General features: G+C 42.3%; 1 protein-coding gene across 1 annotated transcript in view; it reads right to left on the bottom strand.

Annotated features, from left to right (window-relative positions):
* Positions 1–10,003: 10,003 nt before the first annotated feature.
* The window catches only part of LAMC1 (laminin subunit gamma 1), a 123,461-nt gene continuing 111,022 nt past the window's right edge, over positions 10,004–22,442 (bottom strand). Inside the window, exons 21-28 of the mRNA XM_028121466.2 lie at positions 22,095–22,232; positions 21,431–21,575; positions 20,196–20,345; positions 19,821–19,935; positions 18,636–18,835; positions 17,120–17,278; positions 14,817–14,916; positions 10,004–12,986 (exon numbers count right to left, since the gene is read on the bottom strand). Of these exons, the coding sequence (XP_027977267.1) occupies positions 12,730–12,986; positions 14,817–14,916; positions 17,120–17,278; positions 18,636–18,835; positions 19,821–19,935; positions 20,196–20,345; positions 21,431–21,575; positions 22,095–22,232 (1,264 nt within the window). The 3' untranslated portion in view covers positions 10,004–12,729. The remainder of the gene's footprint in view (positions 12,987–14,816; positions 14,917–17,119; positions 17,279–18,635; positions 18,836–19,820; positions 19,936–20,195; positions 20,346–21,430; positions 21,576–22,094; positions 22,233–22,442) is intronic.

Below are 22,442 nucleotides of genomic sequence, written 5' to 3'. Positions count from 1 at the left end.
CATTGAAATAGCACTGTTTTTGTTGTTGTTGCTGTTTGTCTTGTTTTAAGAAAAAGCAAGTAGCATCAAGTCCTGGCTGAAACATCAGGGTCTGTGTCTTCGCTGTCCCGAGTTTATGCTCTATTCAGCATGGTGCATGCTTAGAGCAGGCTTGGGCCACAAAGCATCTCAAAATGACTCCAGTCCTTGAGACGGTCTCTGGTGTGCAATTTCCTGAGGATAGGAGTGGTCCTATTTTAACAAGTGATCTTTAAAAATTGAGTTTTGCCTCTTCCATGTTTGAGATTAAGAGGTTTAATGATCAAGATTTGGAAGGCTCTGCCCAGTCAAGCCATTCACCATTGCTCCGGTGAATGCATGCCTCCGGGCGCTCTTTCTTCCTCCGACAAAAGTCTGATTCTGTAGCCTCTGGGCATGGTCTGTACAGCCTGGCACTCCCCTCTGAGCCGCACCCACTGTCGTCATGCAGTGAGCACACCAAACAGGTTCTCCTGACCAGACGGCGGCTGAGGTGTCTGCCGTGGAAGGGAAGTACAGTCATGCTCCCACCTGATGACACAGTGACATAAAGGAAGCAACTTGCTGAAAATAAATATAGTCACAGCACGGAGGTGAATTTCCCATGTGGAAGTAATGGAGCTCATGGGCCCCTTTCCGGCTCCACACTTACTTTTGCATTTGTGATCTTATATATATATATATTTTTTAAAGATTTTATTTATTTATTTGAGAGAGAGAGAGTGAGAGAGAGAGAGAGCACATGAGAGGGGAGAGGGTCAGAGGGAGAGCAGGGAGCTGAGCAGGGAGCCCGATGCGGCACTCGATCCCGGGACTCTAGGATCATGACCTGAGCCGAAGGCAGTCGCTTAACCAACTGAGCCACCCAGGCGCCTGATCTTATATATTTTTTAAAAGACGGCCCCAAGTTGCACAAGCTTCCAACCCCACAAAAACTTAATTTACCTGATTATACTAAATTTTGTATTTTTTTTACATACTTACCCATTGACTTGAACAATTCTGTGGGGTTGTGACAGCCCCATTTATAGAAAAAATAGGCAGGGTTGAGAGACTTAGTTAAGGGTACACAGTTAACTTGTCCATAAATTGTGGCCACTCAGTGGGGTCTGAGGTTTTAAACTGAACTTCTTTGGATGTATTTAAGGTATATTTGTTGCTTTACCTAATTTCAAATGCATCTCCCACATTAAATGACTTGTCTCTCTTTTATTTCATGCTTGTGGAAACGTTCAGAACAAGCTTGCCAAATTCATAGCATTAGATGATAATTATGAATCATAGAAAGTCTAGTCTCTCCCATGATCTTTTGGCCTGTTCACATCTAGTGGATAGAAATTATTATTTAGAAGATCTTGTGAAAAGTAGAGAAATCAATTGGAAACAAAAATACTTATATTAAAAATTTTTAAATAGATTTGTCAGTCTTCACCTACTTTTTAAAAAGGCTTTTGTATTACATAAGATGAATGTCTTGATTAATTAACCAATTTGATGTTTATGTAGTTAGAGTTTTTAGCATAAGTTTTAAGCACAGAGAAGAGTTAATATTGTTTGTCTCTAACACTGTAATTAGCACATATTCTGAACATTCTTCCCAATTCAAAGAGCTACCCAGCAAGGGTAGCTGAGAGTAAAAATAATGCCTGGTTGAGTCCAACACACAGACACATAAGTTATAACTGTTGAGAACCAATACACAGCACTCTAATTCTCTGGCCAGCATCAGAATCCCCTGGAGGGGGCTTGTTAAAACACAGATTACCCTCTTACCCCTCCGCCCCTGAATTTCTGATTCAGTAGGTCTTAGGTGGTATCGAGAATATGCATTTCTAAGAAGTTAACAGGTGAGGCAGACGTTGCTGGCTCTAGGACTTCACTTTGAGTACAATTGCTCTAGGAGAACTCCTGAGTCCACAATCCTATGTGAATACAAACTTTATTTTATTACATATTCAACCCTCACCAAACTCAGCACAAAGGCACAAAAAAGTCCACAATAGTTTTTGCCAGCCATTCTTTAGAATATGATTAGACACTAATAAACTATCAATAGTTTGGTAACTACTCTTTTTGATCTCAACATGGCGAGATCTTTCTCGTTTGGGCTCTGATTAATAACTGGGCACTTCTGTAGAGCCTTAATAAACAGTGAGAGTTTGAAATAATGAAATAATTTGCTATGTCATTGGTCTTATGAGATGACAGTCAACAATAATCAATCAAAAACTGGAACATGGAAACTGAGCACATGGAGCCTAAGAGTTCTCCCTGTGATTAGAGACTACAGTGCTGGGTTCCAGAACATCTTCAATACAGAGAACAGTGGATGGGAGGAAAACTCAACCACTCAGTTGCATATCATCGAATTCGCTGTCCGCCTTTTCAAATCTGGATCAATGTCCCTGAGCCCATTTCCCACACCATATTCTCTTCAACACAGCCAAAAATTATACCTTTTCGTACAAATATAACTTGTCCTTCACAGACTTAGCAAAAAGAACAGTCCTTAGCATTTATTTATTTTAGTGAATAAATCAATATACTAATATCAATATATAATGTTCCTATGCATCTGTTTACCAACATGTTCACATATCCCTATTTAAAGAGATATGTTTTCCTCTTTTTTTTTTTTTTTTTACTATTTCTTATGTTTTGTTTTTTGCTGCCTCCCCTACTTAAATAGATTTCTCAAAGTAGGAAAAATACCCTTTGTCACAGTGTAAAACGCATGGGTACTGGTGCCAGGTAGGCTGCAAAAGCAATGAGTGCTCCAAAAATATTTGTCAATAATACATAAAATAGGCCATGCTCCCTAAAGCCAAGTAGCCTAATAAACAATTTGCTCAAAATTCAGCATCATCTTTGAGAGTTTTTCATCAATTTGAGTGACCCATTTTTGTTGTTGCTGGCTCTTGGCGTTTGGGGAATTAATGAAACCTAATTTTGCTCCTTGGAGGAGTGGCTGGTTCCAGGATTATGGCACAGAAAATACAAGATGAGCCTGAAATGTCTTGATGTGCCAAAAGTAAGATAACACTCAAAGAATGAGGGAAATTATCAAAAGATCACAGGGGTCAGCTTTGAGCTACCCCACGGCTAAATAAGGGACATTTAAAGATCAAAATAAATATCAAGAACAACCTATTGTAACTTATTAAATAAGAGAGGAATCCATAAATCTAATATGAAGATCTAACATGAAAAGTGGGACAGAAGGAAAAACTACCTCTCAGAATAATGCCAACTAATATATATATATATAAAGAATGATGGAATTAGAGAATCTCCCTTTGGCAGCCTCATCAATGGATGCTAAAACTAGTGGGTAAAAGTGTAAGGAGTAACAGGATATTTATATAGTTTCAAAGTATGTCCTCATAAGACACTTACTAATTACAAAGGGCTACCGAGTAACTTCACAATGGAGAAATCTGGGAGGCACCACCCCAATCAGCTGTCAAAGTGAGCACTGTCAGCAGTGACTTATGTGCCTCCTGTTACTATGTACTGAAGGGAATTCAGCATCACTTCTGCGATCTCGCTGTCAAAGTGCACAACCTGAATCCAATCAAGAGAAAACATCAAAGGAACCAAAGTGAAGAACATGCTACAAAATAACTGTCTATTTTCTTAAAATGTCAACATCAGAAAATACAAAGGAAGACTCAGGAACTGCTCCAGAGTAAAGGAAATAAAAGAGACATGACAACTGAACACATAGTTTCAGATTTTCTCTTTTTTAAAAAGATATTACTGGGACAAATGGTATATTAGTTTTCTATGGCTGCACAACAAGTGACCTCAAATTTAGTGGCTTAAAACAATACAGCTTTATTCTCTTTTATTTCTGTAGGTTAGAAGTCTGACAGGGATCTTCCTGGGTTAAACTCAAAAGTGTCAGCAGGGCTGTGTTCCCCCTCTGGAGGGTCTAGGGGAGAATCTCTTCCCCTGCCTCTTGAAGATTTTTGAGGCTGCCCACGTTCCTTGGCTCCTGCCTCCCACTCCATCTTTAAGCCCCAAATGGCAGGCTGAGTCCCCAACTCATTGCATCACCCTGACCTCCTTTTCTGCCTCCCTCCTCCAATTATAAGAATCCTTATGATTATGTTGGCCTACCCAGGTAACCCAGGATAATCTACTTTAAGATTGGCTGATTCACAACCTTAATGACATCAGAAACCTTAATTCCCCTTTGCCGTGCAACCTAACACATTCACAGGTTCTGGGGATTAGGCTGTGGACATCTTTGCAGGGACCATTATTCTGCCTACCACAAATGGTACAATCTGAATAATGGCCGTGGATAAGATAATCATATTGTATCAATGGTAGTTTCCTGATTTTGACAATTGTGCTGTAGTTATGTAAGAAAGTTCCCCGTCTTTAGGAAATATACATTGAAGTATTTATGGGTAGAGGGCATCATGTCTGCAACTTAAAACATTTCTCTCTTTTTCTCTATGCAGAGAGCAAGAGTGAGAGCAGAGAAAAAGCAAATGTGATAAAATGTTAACATTTGAGGAATCTGAGGAGAGTATTGAAGAACTTTTTATGCTATTCTTACAATTTTTCTGTAGGTCTGAAATGATGTAATAAAAATTTTTAAATGTAATCTTTATAAATTTTCTATTTCTAATAAATACTTAAATTTGTGGCATATTGTTATGAATGACATGTTAATTCTAATGGATCTTTTAAAAATCTCTTTTGAAACTTTCAGGACATTTTAGCAAGTTGTTTAATGACATTACTTGCAGTTAATTAGGAACACATTATACATCGGGCAGTCTTGATTGTATTACGAAAGTAAAATCAACTATCCACACTCCGGTTGTCCCATAGCTTGGGTATTAATGCTGAGTATTTTTCATTTTGCTTTAAAATTCAGTATTACTGGGCGCCTGGGTGGCTCAGTTGGTTAAGCGACTGCCTTCGGCTCGGGTCATGATCCTGGAGTCCCGTGATCGAGTCCTGCATCGGGCTCCCTGCTCAGCAGGGAGTCTGCTTCTCCCTCTGACCCTCCCCCGCATGCTCTATCTCATTCTCTCTCTCAAATAAATAAATAAAATCTTTTAAAAAAATTAAAAAAAAATAAACTTCAGTATTATTTTATTTTTTATTTATTTTTATATATATATATATATATTTTTTTTTTTTGACAGAGAGACACAGTGAGAGAGGGAACGCAAGCAGGGAGAGCGGGAGAGGGAGAGGCAGGCTTCCCGCCAAGCAGGAGCCCGATGCAGGGCTCGATCCCAGGACCCTGGGATCATGACCTGAGCCGAAGGCAGGCGCCCAACGACTGAGCCACCCAGGCGCCCCATGTATTACTTCAGTATTACTTTAAAAATGGGGTCTCAAAAAAGGTTTTTTAAAAGCAGGCAAAAGACTATAGTTAAGTCTTCTACCAATAGTAGTTTCTTAGTTTTGATAAATGTACCATGCTTATATCAGATGTTAACATGAGAGGAAGCTAGGTAAGCCAGCTCTATGCTCCTTATCCCTGATCCTAAGTAAGGGAAGAGAAAGAGAGGGAAAAACCACAGGCAACGAGAGGGGGTGAGCTGTGTAGGGTATATGGCCCAGATGCTGAAACACAATTCCATTCCATGTAATAATTCTGCCACTAACTGGTTCCTTAATATTGGGCAAATTACTAATATATTTAAATCCTGCCTTGATCTCTCCAAAAAAGGGATTTGAGGAACCTTATTATAAAGTACATGTACATAATAGGAAAATGGATCAAAATCATGAGAGAATATGGCAACATGCTAAAATAGTGATTAGGGTGATGGGGCAGCAAGCCATGGTTGCATCTCATTGGCCAAACGAAGATCCTCAATAAATCAGGGGCAAATGAAAGAAAATAATCATGAAGGTACCTTTAAAAACATAGTATATGGTGCAAAATATCTTGATGGCGTTAGTCCTTCCCCAGTCCTTCAGAAATGTAAGGAGGGCAACCTGTCTGAAATCTATGTGGCAAAACCCATCTCTCTGGCCAGGTCTGAGCCTCTGTCTCAGCCCCACCGAGACAGCGCAGATAGCAAACTGTCTGAGGCAAGAGGGATGAGCAAGTTGTAACACAAACTTCTCTGACCCTGCTAAACATGTAATCACTGAAATCACAGTTGTTTCTCCCGAGACTTTATCTTGGACGCTGGCTCAGCAACCCAGGAACGTGTAATCCACACTAGGACAGCACATCTTCTCCAGACATTTCTGCTCATGGCTGGACTTGAGCTTACTCGGCACTAACCTCAACTTAGAAACCATGCTCAGGAGGAAAAAACTGCCCATGCAAAGTACGGGGATCAACTGACAACAGAGGAAAAATCGGATCCTACATCCTGGAAGGCAAGCACAGAATATTCAGAAAGGAGTTGCAGTAGAAATTCTTTTTTTTTTTTAATATTTTTATTTATTTATTTTTGAGAGAGAGGAGCACAGAGGGAGAGGGAGAAGCAGGCTCCCCACTGAGCAGGGAGCCTGACATGGGGACTCGATCCCAGGACCCTGAGATCATGAGCTGAGCCAAAGGCAGATGCTTAACCGACTGAGACACTCAGGCGCCCCTGCATTAGAAATTCTTAACACTAGTTGCTATGGCACACAATTTGATGATTGCACTTACTTATTTTTTTTTAAAGATTTTATTTATTTTAGACAGAAATAAAGAGAGGGAGTTGGGGGAGGAGCAGAGGGAGAGGGATAAGCAGACTCTGTGCTGAGCGCAGAGCCCAGTGGGGGGCTCGATTCCAGGACCCTGGGATCGTGACTTGAGCCAAAATCAAGAGTCAGATGCTTAGCTGACTGAGCTGCCCTGGCGCTCCTGATGGTTGCATTTAGTTACTGAAATGACAAAGGATCTCAGTACAAGTACAGAAACCACAGGCTCAAAAGCAACAGTCTGAAGTTCAAGTAGAATTTTTGGTTACTAGTCATGGTGAAAAAGGATTATGGGAGGATAGAGAGGTGTCCTCAAAGGTATGACCAGGCACATTTCAGAGAATCAGTTAAATTGACATACTCATGGGAACAATGCTGTATCCGAGGGTTACATTCTTGATCCCCTTGATCAAGAATGTAACCCTGGGGTTACATTCCTGCAGGGGGCTCCATCCCAGGACTCTGGGATGATGACCTGAGCCGAAGGCAGATGCTTAAGGGCATGATCAAGGGCCTGATGTTCAACTTCTTATAGAAATAAATACAAACTATAGTGAATTCATCACAAGCAATCCCTGCATGGCCTATATTACAAGGCTCTCCAAGGCACCCGGGCGAACAGGATGAAACACTAACCAAGCTGTTGAAATTTACCAGGCCCATTCCCAGGAGTTAGGTAAAGAGAAAGGGAACTAATGTTATAATGTGGGCCAGGAGCCAGAGGTATCTACAGAAGGGGCTGTGGGTAAAACTGGCAGACACACGTGCAGTGCTGGGAGCAGCTAGTGTGAGGCTGGGATGCAGAGGAGCGGGCCTTGCAGACCGGATCACACCAGCCAGTTGCAGCTTGCAGAGCTATGTGTGGTGTGTGGGTGCTGTGCCGTTTGGTGAAAGACAGAGGTTTTGCTTCTCTTCCTGCAAATCCCTCCTTCGGTGGGAGTACTGAGAGAGCAGAACAATGCTGAAAGCAGGGGACAGAGGGCATTAACAAGCATCCATAAGCCTCCCTTTCTGCTCATGCAGGGGGAAAGTAACAGAAATGGGAGAACAGGCAAATGAGAAAGGTTGATTTTACCTTTAGACCATTTAGAAAACCCAGTGACCACTTCCTGTATGCCTCCTAGCCCTGAGGATGTGGACAGAAATAGACAGACCGGATCTTGGGGAGTAGAAGGGAGGTTGGGGGGAAAGGTCGGTGAGAGACACCTGATCAATAAACATGTGTCAAAGCTAGAAGCCAGTACAAGGCTGGGGGGGTGGTGGACACAAGGAAGGACTGACCAATGTCAACAGAGCAGGTGACACCTTGACCTCAGGCTTTCCTGTAATGGAAAGGAGAAAGAACACCATGGAGAAGAGTTAAAGAAATGACATGTTATAACAACACTGGAAATGTTGAGGTTTCTCTTATTTGAATTCCCAACCAGGAACTTCTTAGCTTTTATTTGACTTCTGCTAAATATTTCTTCTTAAGCATGTCATTTTTAAAAAAAGATTTTATTTACTTATCTGAGAGAGAAAGAGACAGAACACGTGCAGGGTAGGGGCAGAGGGAGAGGGAGAAGCAGGCTCCCCACTGAGCAGGGAGCCTGCAGGGGGCTCCATCCCAGGACTCTGGGATCATGACCCGAGCCGAAGGCAGATGCTTAACCGACTGAGCCACTGAGGCGCCCTGCATATAATTAATTTCTATTTAGAATATCATTTGTGGAGAGCAGATATAATCATCATGGGGGACTCAGCACAAACATAAGGCACTCTTGCTAATAACTTCTGAAACACTGGAGCCTCTGATAGATTATTTACTAGGAAGTTTCTTTTCACTCCAGTGACTAATACCTACTTCATTTAAACCTGCTTAGTGTGAACAGGCAAAATTACCTGCTATGTACAACTGTCTTGTTTCTGGTCCCATAAGCTAAGGGCCTGGAAAGAGGTGATCTTTCATTGGGATGGGTCCTTCCTCACCCTACGAAGCAGGTACCATCTGCCTTTCTACTTGGTGGCTCTCCTGGGTGCCAGAGGTCTTCTTCAGCATTCCATTTTGAGCTTAGTGAAGTAGGGCTGGTGAATTCAGATTTATCAGGGGGCTAAAAATGCTTACTTTAAGGAGTAAGCCTTTGGGGATATTTTGAATCAGATTATACCGATACCAACTTTGGAGAAACTGCTGACCCTGAACTAACAAAAGGAATAGGAGCAAGTTTTTAAAATCCCACTCATCACTTGGACACAGTAACTAGAAAGTTGTGTTTGCGTTTGAATCAGGTCCTACAAACAGGTTAAGAACAGGGTATGCGTGAAAGCGAGGAACTAGTGCCCTCTAAAGCTCTCTCTGAGCAAGTCCAATTGAGGAGAGTTCAGGTTCTTCACAGGTGTCATAGTTACAAGGATTGAGAAGACCAGGAAGGTGGCAGGTCATCCGCAGGGACTCAGGGCTATGAACAGAGCACCGAAGAGGAAACCAAAGCCTTCCTGCTGTCTCTGTATCTGAAACTCTTCACCTGGCCTCAGGTTACTCCCGTGGGGTCAACCCTCCAGATGGGGTGAGGCACAGATGAGCTACTTCTGGCCTGCCGGCTCAGCACATCACTTACTTTTTCCCCTCTCTTCCCTTATGTTTGAGAGTGGTTTTCATCACCTCAAGAGACCCCCTTTAGCTGAAGTTATGGGCATATTTAAAGGTAGAAAGACAACTTTTTATATACAGCTGCTAATTTAAGAAGCCCAAATAATTTTAAAATCGTCTTCAGGTGTCACTAAGCAGGCATTAATCATACCCCAAGGGATCCAGTACATGGCAGCCCTCAGGCCCGCGCCTGTTTTTGTAAATAGTTGTGTCGGACTCATTTGTTTACACATTGTCCGGGCTGCTTTCAGGCTGCAAGAGCAAAGTCGGTGTAACAGAGACCACAGGGCATGTGAAGCCTACAATATGTACAGTCTAGCTCTTTACAGAAAAAGTCTGCCTACCTCTGGACCACACCAAAGTATCCCCATCTGAGAAGGGGAAAACAAATATGTATATATATATGTGTGTGTGTATTATTTGTATGTATTATATACACACATACACACATATATACATACACACACACACACACTTACAGCATGTACCTGCACACATATTGGACTGTTCTCAAGGAAATAAGTCACCCAAAGAAGGTATTATGAGCAGCTTTCTCTTCATTGTACCTTTCAAAACATCCTCTGTCCCCAGTACCACACTCAGGCCACACCAAATATAAAGGGTTACAAATATTCAGATTTTATTATAAATAAAATACTGTTTTTTTTTTTAACATAAAAAAAAGGCCAAGTGTTGCATTTTATTCACCACCCTGGAGAGCGAGACTGTAGAGATTAAGGCAAACAGCTAAGGTGAAGGCACATATCAAAGGGCCACCCTGGGGATTACAAGGAAGAATTCCGGAGAGCAGCTGGATACGCGCCCCCCCGCGACCCCCAGCATTCTTCAGCAGCCACCCTGTCAATTTTATTACATGAAATTCAGGTAACTAGAACTATACAATAAAATAATGCATATTGCAGGAGTGTAATGAAGGTATTGTCTTATAAGGAGCTTTTTATTTTAAAAATAAAATTCTGTTTAAAAATATACTACACAGATGGAGAAGGAGAAAAGCAACCAAACCAAACCAAACAAAAAAACTCCAAATTTCACTGCGGCCTACGACTGACTGGTGTGAGGCTGACCCACGGGCTAGAGGGACAACTATCCCGGCAGTCGATCTACAGTCCTTGTCCTGTGACCTTGAACAAAACGTCTCTGTTAGGAGGTGGCCACTTACCACGAGGAACTAGCTAGGAGACGCTGATGTGAAAACTTGGCAGGAACGAGCCTGGCCTCTGGCAACAGTAGAAGCGGCCGAGGGAAAGCCAGGGGTATGCCAAGTCAAAGCCTATGGAGCCGACTCTGGTATGCAAGCAGGCGGCAAGGGGAGACCCCGATGCATGGCCACCCCCACTCTGTCTGTACTCCATCCCTGGTGCCCTCTGAGTGCTCAGTGATCACACACTCCCTTCTCAAATGGACCCCATCCATAGCTCCAACTGTTGGAAAGGGCATTTCTAGCTCATTCCCGGTTAGGCCCACATTGATGCTGAAGATGCCGTTCAGCAAAACATCTTCATCCTGCCACCTCCTGTTGACCTAACATGCCTGCTCAGGAGCGGGCCTCAGGAACATCAGGCTGCAGTTTCGGGGGGCCGGGCCTGCAGTGGAGGAGGGTGGGAGGCATCCCTGCGGAGCGGCTGGGTGTGGAGGGAAGCGGGTGGACATTGGCGCTACAGAATGAACATGCTGCAGACACAAGGCACAGGGCAGAGCGACGGGGGACAGGAGCAAGGCAAAGGACTGCAGATGGAAGGGAAGGAGGTATACAGACACATTGTGCCAGTGAAGGGGGAAAATGAAGAAGTGAACAGACAGTGCCATTCTAGAAATAGGACCAAGTATATTTACATAAATTCCTTACTCTATAATCATGATAAACAACAAAAAAAAACATTCACACAAAAATATAAATTTGAAATAATTAATAGCACCAGTGTGTCAGATAATAGTTTCTTTCCCCCCGCTACGCAAAGTACAAAGTTGCATAGTGTTAAAGGCAATATATATGAATCTCAAAGGTGGGTTGGTAGGAGGAAGGCGTTGTGGGGCAGAGAATCTTCACACTGTGATCTTGAAAGAAAACCACAGAGCTGAGGATCCAAAGTTGAGAAGCCAGCTAGGCAAGTCCACCTACGGGTCTTCCCTCTGCACTGAGAGGGAAGGTTTCGAACGGGTTTCAATCACAAAGTGCAGGATCTAGATGGTGCTCACGGCAGCTGTGTGAACTACGGAGTGCAGGGATTTGCCACCAGGATTTGGCAGGCGTGTAGAGGGACCCTAGAAGATGGGAACATCAGAAGATAACTGAGGATAAGGGTCAGAAGTGTCATCTCTCCCCAGTGGAAGAAAAAAATGGACATACGGGATGCTGACAATACAAGTTGCATCTGAGTTGTATCCCTCTGTGAGGAAAGACTAGGGCAAGGCGGCTTGTTTCTTGTTTGTCAAGATCTTAGGGATCGACTGCTCTCTACCAGATAACAGCACTAGTTTCAAGACTAACACACTAAAAAAGCTCTAGGAATTAGTTTGATTTTGGAAAAAAAACAAAACAAACTTTAGTGGTTATCATATCCCTATTTCTTCTGTATAAATTCCATTTATAGGAATATCAGAAGACGTCTATTGGTGAGTGCAAGCTGCCCATCCAGATTTATCAGCTGCCCAAAGATCTGAAAAAAAGTGTATCTTCCTAGTCAATTATTAACATATGAGAAAATGTTCAGCCTACTTCTGCAGCCTCATTCTCCTGGAGACTGTCAGGAATAATTGCAGCCTTACCCGTGGATGGCTCAGTGTCCTATACTCAAAATAGTTAAAGCAACTGACGATGGCTCTTGACGTTCTAAGTGACCAATATCTTTGGCACAGGACGTTTATTTCCTTTTTCGTAAAAGGAGGAGGGGTGGTAGATGTAGGTGCACTTTCTTTATCAACAGACTGGATATCCTGGCCATCACAACGCGGCTACTAGTAGCCAAACTTTTCCTTCATAGAAACAAGAGTACTGAGATCGAGGAGGTTCTGCCGGTATCCATGAGAAAAGGGAGGGCCACTTGCTCAGCCCCGGCAGACAATGGTTCTCACGAAGTGTTTACACCACTGTACGATCACGTAAGATGCCACGTCCTCACGCGACTCAGAAGGGAAAGTGTGGGTAAGGGAGTGCCTTCCGTGGAAGAGAGACTATCAGATAAAACCCTTTGTTCCCGATTCATGATGTCTGACTTGCTTCTCTTTAAGCTTTGTGAATTTTCCTGGTTCAAAAGGACAGTGGTGGAGAGCAGCAGAGAAGTGGGGGTCTGAAAAAATGTAATCTGTGTGTTAAGGCACTCTATAGCCTCACAACGGCTCCCCGGTTGGGGGGTGCTGCCTTCCAGCCCTAAAAGATGACTCTAGGGCTTTTCGATGGACGGGGTGTTGAAGCAGCCAGATGGTAAGGTCTTCTTGATGTCTTCCAGGTTGCGAATGTCCTTCATGATCTCCTCGATATCTCTGTTATAGTCCATGATGGCGGCCTCCTGCTTCCTGGCTTCATTCTCCAGATCAGACACTTTCCTGTCCAGATCACTGACTTTCATTTCATCTTTGGCTTTGTTCAGGGTGCCTTCGATCTCATTGAGCTTGTTCAGGTCCACTGTGTCCAGCTGCCCTGTAGAGTCAGAAAGGACACAGGAGGAAACAGATGCACCCAGTAAGAATCATCACATCGCTCCGCAAGCACCTCCACTAGCCCCCCTTTTAAAAAAAGATTTTACTTATTTATTTGACAGAAAGAGACACAACGAGAGAGGGAACACAAGCAGGGGGAGTGGGAGAGGGAGAAGCAGGCTTCCCGCCGAGCAGTGAGCCCGATGCGGGGCTCCGCATCATGACCTGAGCCGAAGGCAGATGCTTCACCCACTGAGCCACCCAAGCGCCCCTCCACTAGCCTTTCTTATAAATGAAGCCCAGCAGCTGCCGCTATGCAGTGGTGGCCTGCAAACGGGACTTGTAGATCGTTCATGTCGTGCAAGGGCATGAACAATACAGACCAAGTATAAACATGGACCTAACTCGACGAGGACAGGTCAGAGCATATAATGGATACTGGGCTGGATGTTTTCTCTGAGGAAACAATTTTTGTGAGATGTTGTCTAAATACACAGCTGCCGTGCTTGAGACCTTAAGCCTCACCTGAGGTTTTGAAGGTCATCTGGTAACGTTTGATACCATTTTCATGTTTATGTATGTAATCTGTATGTCATTTTAATGCCATCTAATGAACATACAAATCTTCAGGCTAGAACTCTAAGCCCTCGGCTCTCTAGCTTCCAGGGAGGCTGGGTTGGTTCTGGGGAGTCCTGTCCTGCTTTCAGGAGTTAGACTCTATTTGGAGGCCTCCTATGGAAAATGGCCAGGGATGAAAATGCTGGAATAATTCCAGCAAAAGCTTCACTTTAAAATTAGCAAGAAAAGGAGGTTCTTCTGGAAAGAATTGCTTCCATAGTTAATGAAAGCAGACAGCCACACAGAGCTCAACACTTTATGTACACTGTACTTTGTGAGATTAAATTCTCACAAGACCATATTCTGCCAGTGATTCTCAGATGTTAAGTAATTTGCCCAAGTTTGCACAGTTTACAAGGCAACAAAACAAAGATTCCAACCCAAGCCTGACTAACTTTAAAATCCAGCCCTTTCTGCCACAAAAAGCTACCTCTTCTAGCTCCTTTCATTTTAAAACCCATCTGACAGCACATAATTTATTATTCTTGATATTTGAGACAGATAAAAAATATATCCTCCCCCACCCTCCAAAACAAAACAAAACAAAACAAAAAAACCACCCCAAACAAAACACTGAACAAACCTTCAAGGTTAAATTAAAGCAAAATGTCTTGCCACAAAGCCGTACGGGCTGGGGTATGACCACTTTATAATGGAGGCTGGCGACAAAAGTACATCTGTCCTGTAACGAAGCCTGCTCCCTATCACCCTGGATTAAAAGAGCATTTCAACATGCTTGAATTTCCTTGAAAAATCAAGCTTATTCTCTTTTTCAAGAACTGTCACCTCATCAGATTCTCCTTTTAATTAGCAAATGAAAAGAATTCCAGGCAGTGAAGTTGTCACCAGCTTAAAGTGTTCTTTCACTCTAGCACTGAAATCCTTCACTTTAAATTCTCTAAAGACACTCTGCCAAGCAGGATGAGCTCAGAATAATCACCGTTCAGTGTATCATAACCATCGACCACAAGTAAGCCACCCTCGCTGGCAGCCTGTCTTCCTAATTTTATAAGGCCTTGGACCGTGGTCAGATTCCAGGACTCAGATCATATGCCATGGAAGGACCTCGTAGCTGAGTTAATACGACCTCGAGTCCTGATTCGGTTCACACAACAGTCCCGCTGTACTATCCGCTTTTGCGTCGACTGCATCAGACCACAAAGGCAGCACAAAGGATCCGGGGGTGGCTGACAATGACTCCACAGCCACTTACCCAGCTGCTCCAGGAGCTCATTAATCAGGTGCAGGAGGCTGGTAACGGAGTTTTTGGCCTTTCTGGCATTGATCTCGGCTTCCTGAGCAGCCTGCGAAGCCTGTACCGGGAAAAGGACAGATGATACCAGCAGTCCTGACGGTATGTTTTCATGTTCTTGAAATATTTTTCCCCCCAATCAGCCAACAAGTCCAATTTTCAGATGCTTCCTCTTTCCTAACTTGTGAAATTACAATCTCTCACTGTAGGGGTTTTGTTTTGTTTTGTTTTTTTTGGTCTTTCAGAGTATCTTCATGGTGAAATGTTGCTATTTTTAATTCATGGAACAGACACGAGTAGGCAGTCCGCATGCCTACACTGACTGGAGCTGTATTTCAAAAAGACCCTTTCCTCACTTTCTCACTCAAGAATACATGGAAGTGGACTCGTAACCAAATTCATCGAGCAGAAACAAGTTATTTTTAAGGACGAGTATAAAACTACATTTTAGAACCAAACTATGTCCTTCAGGACACTCTTAGAGACTTGATTACCAGAAATGTCCTATTCTCGGAAAAGTTTCATACTCAAGTGACACCTTCTGCAACACCCTCTCCCCCTGCAAACGCACACGCACACGCACACATGTGGCAATACGGTTTACATTTTGTAAATCAACCAAAGGTAAATGTATTTGGGAAAATTCCATGAAACCTGAACAAATACCCTGTGCGTGAGTCACGGAAAATGACAATGGAAGAGGAAGCGTCTGAATATCAGAAAACAGATGCCCTCACAAATAAAATCCAGTCAGGATATAAACAAGCAGCTTTGAGCTCCCTACCACAAAACTGTTTTTCCTAGTGTTTGGCTCAAGACACCGTAACATTTTTGGATAGAAAATAAGATTTTTTTAAAAAAAGAAAATGCACGAGGGAAAAACCCTTCACAAACAAATGATGAATCTCTATTGAAATCACAGCGCTGACAGGCTTTTCTGCACACGTCCTAGGATGGGGTGACTTTGCGATGGCCTACAGAGAGCAATGCTACCGCGGGTAATCTGTAGGCTCCAGCCTCCTCTTCCAGGACAACCATAAGCCTTTACTCTTTTGGTGAAAAAAGTTACGTGACAGACTCAAACAATACCAGCTCAATGCTGTGTCTTTCAGGACTGACGTAAATACAAATGGGATGGGGTGCGTGCTGGTGCTTTGTGTTTGTTAGAAGTTATTTACCAAAAAGAACAAAAGATGGATCTTCTTCCACTCTTTGAATGGAAACCACACGCTTTTCTTGAAGCTCATCAAGAATATAACCTTTTCCTTCTTTCCACAGGCTCTAAATGCAATGTTTCTACAACTATATTAAAAAGGAAATGCAGAGACCCTCAGCACATATGAGAAATGCGTATTTTTTGCTATATGGGAATTTCCAACTGAGCCATACCTTGCTATAGAAAACTGAGATAGTCCAAAATAAAAGTCAAAAAGCATACTAAAATAAGGTGTTTGCACAGGGATGCTTCCTGTTATCACTTCCCTGGAGTCTTCTTTAGGTAAACAGGGTTACTATTTCTCCTTTCTGTCCCAGGGTGAAAATGAGCCAGGTAAAAGGCCTGTTTTCAGCAGGAGTGGAAAAAGGGTCCCTCACTTGGACAATTAAACAAGTTCATTACTGTGACTGTAATCAGACTGAACTGCAAAGTTATGTTTCCACTGTGACTCCACTGAAGTCTTTTGAAAGCAAAGTATAGCATACCACAGGAAAATGCATACCCTTGTTCTTTCTTGGGCCATGCATTCCTGTCAATTTTGTCACCCACAGTGTTGTGTATACACATCATCACAAAAGGTAAAAAAAAATTAAATTAGATGTAAGTTTGGTATGTTTTTGTCATCTTCAAAAATGAAACACAAGAAACTGGTGTTTGCCTCTAGAAAGTAAGTTGCTGAGGTAACAAGAGTAGGAAGGAAATTAATTTTTCATCGTATTCCTTTTTATTCCTTTTTTATTTTATACCATGTATGACTCACCCATCCAAAAATACAAATGCATAGTTTTCAATGTCCTAAAACTTCAATGTGTAAAAGAATGTTTTGCTTTAACTGAGAGAAACTTTGGGACAGGACAATTGTGCAACAACCCCACAAGAGACCCAAATTCTTTGTCTTCTATGTAAGTTACTAAGCCGATTCTTGGCCAGAAAGCACAATGAAAAACAGAAGTCAGTATGAAAGAGACTCTTCTTAACAAGATGGCGATCTTTATCATTAAACACCCTTCACTTTCTGCCCACAAGCAAATAGGCCAAAACTGCTTACCATCCCTGCCATCATCATATCCTGGTCAGCATCCTCTTGTTTTTTCTTCAGCTCCTTTTCTGCTTCCTGTAGTTGTTTCAACATATTGTTCACCTCGTTATCCAGGTCTGTAACTTCTGCAAAAGTCCTTTCGGCTTCTGCCTTGGTGCTGGTAGCGTTCTAGGCACATGATAAAGAACTGCTAGTGAAAAAAAGCTTTCCTCTTTCTAAAGTATGCTCCCAAATTTTCAATAATCTGTAGAATGGTTTGAAAATATAATCCAGAAAAAAGAGGGAAGGAAATTATACCATACGTTGACTTAGGGTATCATTTATTTGGGTTCCAAATAACAGTAAGGAAAGAAAAGCTAGCGTTACCGCCTAACCTAATAGCATTTTATAAAATACTTCCATTTGTATCCTCTTATTTATCCTTAATACTTCCTGTTCTATCATTGCCATTTTTAGTTGAGGTCACATGGCTAGCAAATGATAAAACATTTAAACGGTGTACACTTTCCACCACATCATATTGATTATAGACTCTTTGACTTGGATACATTTTCAATTCAAATGTAGTAGCCTTGTTCTACTTGGCAGTTCATCACAATGTACAAAAAAACCCCACGATCCTGATGTAGGAGTATTTTATAAAACAGAATTAATCCAAAACCAACTGTTCTAAACAAACTAAAAAATGTATGTGATTCTTGAACACATTCTTTTAGAATCCATTCTAGTCTCTCTTTTAAATAAAATAAACAGACTGACTTTTAAGTAGGAAATAAACAGACTGACTTTTAAGTAGGAAAAAGCCAGCTTAAAGAAATTAAGATGATTTTTTTTTTTTTAAGATGATTGTAGAAAGGGGATGGACGCCTGGGTGGCTCAGTTGGTTAAAGCATCTGACTTCGGCTCAGGTCATGATCTCAGGGTCCTGGGATGGAGCCCTGCATCAGGCTCCCTGCTCAGCGGGGAGTCTGCTTCTCCTTCTGCTCCTCCCCTGCTCAGGCTCTGTCTCCATCTCCAATAAATAAATAAAATCTTAAAAAAAAAAAAAAGATGACTAGGAAGAATCCTAGCAGTGGCAGCTAAATAAAGTAGGGCTCCGACATAAAATATGCTCGAAAGAGGGGCCTGAGAGTTGTATTGACCTGGCACTCTACGTAAGACTGAAAAAACATCAGCTATCCATGTCAAAGAACTGTGTTTACTTGAGAAGAGTCTGATTTTCTTGTGCAAAGCGCTCTATGGGCCCAGGAAGCCATCCTCCTCCTCACCACAGAGACCCTGCCGCCAAGACAACAGTAGAAATGTTCAAGGGCCCTTTCAATGACTTCAATGATTCGCCCTCTTCAGTCAATGTACTTACCTACTCTAAATGCCCAGTAAAAAAGGAACAAGGACAGCTTAAGGATAATCTTACCCGAGTTGAGGAAGAAGTCTACGAGGGCTTTTAGGGATGGGGAAAGAAACTGGAAAACGACTAGAGAAACACAGGAGCAAAGAGTGCTGGGGAGCAGAGCAGAGCACACACCTTCTGGACGGCGCTGGCGATCCTCTCCGCCTCGTGGGCCTTGCTCTTGGCCTCGGCGGCGTCGGCGGCAGCACTGCCCAGAGCCAGCTGCGCCTCCCTTGTCTTGTCATTGGCTTCTATTATGGTCTGGTTGATGGCAGGGATTCTCCTTAAAGCCTCCTCTGCAGCAGTCTTGTTATCGTTCACTCGCCTATCGAAATCTACAATAAAGCAGGTGCATTTGAGCTCGACTCTCAGCAAGCCAAAAGGGAACCTGTCAGGGAGCGGCAACGGGCCTTTGTTTTAATGAGCAGTGAAAGTCGGGAGAGAAAAATGAAAAACAGCACGGACAGCCTTAGAAGAAGGAAGCGTACAGCTTTAGAGTCTTATGAATGAACATGTTTCTGCAAAGAAGTTTATTTCTGTGCAAAGCACGGAGTACGCCATTACTACCACGGCAACCAGTACTAAAAACTGCAGTTTATTTAGTGTTTACTAGGTTTTAGCTTCTGGGTTCGGAGCTTTTTTATATGCCTGTGAAGCAGGCATTGTATCAGTTTTATACATGAGAACTGAAGACTATGGAGGGAGAGAATTTCCCCCAAGGGTTCACAGAAGTATGAGGTGGATCAGGGATTCTAACCCAAACCCACTGACACCAGGGCCGATATAGTCAACCATTATCTTATAAAGCTTCCATGTTTATGGAACCTATGGGCTATTTTATCAGAGGCAAGTCCAGGACTATCCCGTGAATTGAGCACATTTCTTTTTTCTCTTGGGTGAGGACAGAAGGCACAAGGATTGAGATGCAATTGGCAGAGAAAATGAAAAATAATCTCCATTTAACAACATAAGCCAGCTAAATAGGCATATCTTGATAACATGAGTTACTCTAATATCAGAAAATTTCCTTTTTGTTTTTGGTTTTATTTTCATACTGAGGTATGAAGGGGTAAAATGACCCAAGCTCTCGGATTTTTCTTTGAAATATCTCAGTATAAAAAAAAGTAGGGTGGATGTTGGGGGATGAAGTTAGTGTAGTAAAAATCATTAACTGCTGAATCTGGAGGATAGATTTATGGGATTTGGTATACTCATCTTTCATATGGTTTATGTTCCGAGAATCTCATGGTAAAAATTAAAAAGTAAATCACCTCAGTGAAGAAAGCATAGAAATTTATGCTATCATGTGAATCTTCATACCCTTCAGGTTGTTGAGAATGTCATTGGCTTCTTGTAAGGTATTTCGTCCCTTTTTAGCAGCTTCTTCCGCAAGAGCCTTGGCGGCATCTGCTCGGGCTAGGAGCTGGTCAGCAGTCTGCAAACACACGGCAGATCAGAGGACAAACCCTCCAAGGTGAATCCCTTCTTTCTCCTAACAGGCCAGGCAGCTCCCAGCTGCCACCTTGACACCTGCCAGCATGGGGCAGCTAGGCCGGGGCGCCCCACAGAAGGCCTTCCTCTGAATTCCTGAGGGCTTGCGGTCCCTGCACTTGTGGTGACGTCACGGACACAGGTCACGCGGCATGGTTTCACATTTTGCCTCAAGAAATGAAGCCACCTGCAAATTAAACCAACCTGCTGTTCAGTCTTTCCCTTCTCCAGAAGCTTCTTGACTTCAAGTTCCTTCCCTCTCATGTCCTCTCGGAGGTCCTCATAATCTTTTAATTTCTGGTCAATCAGACGGTCCAGATCCTCAGCTTCCTTCTTGATTTTATTTGCCTCATTCTGTGAAAAGCAAATAAGGTTGTGACATTTCAGACAAAACAATGAAACCGATGAAAAGGTAGGCTCTGTAACACTTAACACTCAGAGATATTTTTAAAAGAAAAGCACAGGTCAAGATTTCATGGACTTTTTTTTTTTTAATTGAAGTATCCTTTACACACAGTAAAATGCATAGCACTTAGTGAGATGAGCTTTGACAAATATATTTACCTGTGTAGCCAATACCCCAATCAAGATACAGAATATTTCCACCCCAGGAAATTCCCTTGTGTCTCTTTCCAGTTAATGTCCACACCTACCTTTTCAGCAATGCAGCTGCCACTGGTCTAGTTTTTATCACCGATTAGTTTTGCCTATTCTCAAATTTCAAATATGCAAGATCAGACAGTATGTACGTGTCTGAAGAGACTGAACTAAACCTTGGTGGTAAAAAAATCAAGTCAACGCCTCAGATGTAAAAAGCGAAACTTAATAAATTTCAATATCAATGTAAGAAATAGCATTTATACAGAGCCTGGAATGAGGATTCATGAGTAGAGTACAGATGTAATAAAATCCTACCAAACCTCAAATATTTTAGCTGCCCAGCAGCATCCTGATATAGTTCTTTCATTTAAACCATTTTCTTTTACTTCTCTCTTGTTCTCAACCAGAGAGTGCCTGGGCATAATGGTCTGGGTGTACTCTGCTCTAATAAATACAAATATGTAATAATTTGGATTTATAGTAAAGACTTCGGAGTGATTATTCCTATCACTAAAGTAGTCTTTGCTGTTTAATCTTTATAATCACAGGATTCTTGACCTCACTAAGTGAACATATCTGAAGCAGAACTCGACATTACCAGTGAGTCAGTTGGAGGACGGAGGAGGTCGGTACCAGTGATAGTTGCAGGGCAAGTCAGAATAGCTCTTACCCTGACTGTGAGGGATGTGTGTGTGTGTGCGTGTGCACATGTGTATGTGTCTGAAGGGCGAGGGTGCATACTATGTGTGTGCGCACGTCTGAGGGGTGAGGCTGTGTGTGTGGATGGGTGACGGCAGTGACTGCCAACACCCTGTGCACACAGGCTGTCCAACCCATACCTCCAGAGCTTCCGAGTCCACGGGCGTCAGCTGGGCAACACTAGCATAGATCTCCACCGCTTTATCTCCAGCCCTTTTGGCCTCCTCGTGTACTCGGGCAGCTTGCTTCTCCAGATCCTGTGACATGTTCTTCGCTTGTTCATACCTAAGGAACAAAAGATTTAACGAAAAAATTGGTTGCTTTGGGCATCTTCATGTTAACCACATTCATTCTGGTTCAAATCACTGCAACAGAATTCCCTAAAACCTCAAAGAAAATGCTATTATTTAATACCAACACAGCTTAAATTTAGATTTCATCTCGTCATTTCTATTTATACCATATGATTACTGCATATTTCTGATTTTGGACGCCTTTGAAATATGTGTAGCTCAAGTATATTTTCTCTACTGACTCTATGATACTTTTTTCATTTATGCAGAAATTTAAGTATCATGGCTAGTCTTGTTACCTTTGTGTGTAGTTACAGGAACTGGAATGAATAAAACCTCTGCGGCTCTCCAGCCCCTGCTCTAATTACTGCACCATTTCAAAAGCATGATTAACAAAAGAAATCTTACTGCATGAATGCATCCTCTGAATCCAACATTTAATTTTTCATTGAACCGGTGCTACTTACAAGAAAAACTGAAGGGCCATAAGCCACTTTTAAATGACACTCACTTTCTATTAAGCTCTTCAATCTCAAGTGCTGTTTGGTTCTCTCCTGCCAGTGTTCTCAGAAGCAGATTATATGCCTCAGTTGATGTATCATTAGCTGTCTTTGCCACTCTTACGATATCATCAGCTTCTTGTTTATGGCTGTATAATGTAAAAGAAAAAATAAACCACGAAACAGAACTATTTAATAGGGAAAGAGGAAGCATTTAGGTAATGCTTACCTTATTTTATATACATATACTAACATGGACAGAGCTCTATAAATATTGAAAAACTCTTATAAATTTGGAATTTTGCAAACATTTCAGTGGGGCTAAGTTTACAATAGCATTCTACAATCTGAAAAAAAAT

This window comes from Eumetopias jubatus, unplaced genomic scaffold (genome assembly GCF_037043125.1).
Source record: "Eumetopias jubatus isolate StellerSeaLion01/CBP00866 unplaced genomic scaffold, mEumJub1_p1.0 scaffold_12, whole genome shotgun sequence".
Classification (NCBI taxonomy): domain Eukaryota; kingdom Metazoa; phylum Chordata; class Mammalia; order Carnivora; family Otariidae; genus Eumetopias; species Eumetopias jubatus.
This window is presented reverse-complemented; position numbering and strand designations above follow the sequence as displayed.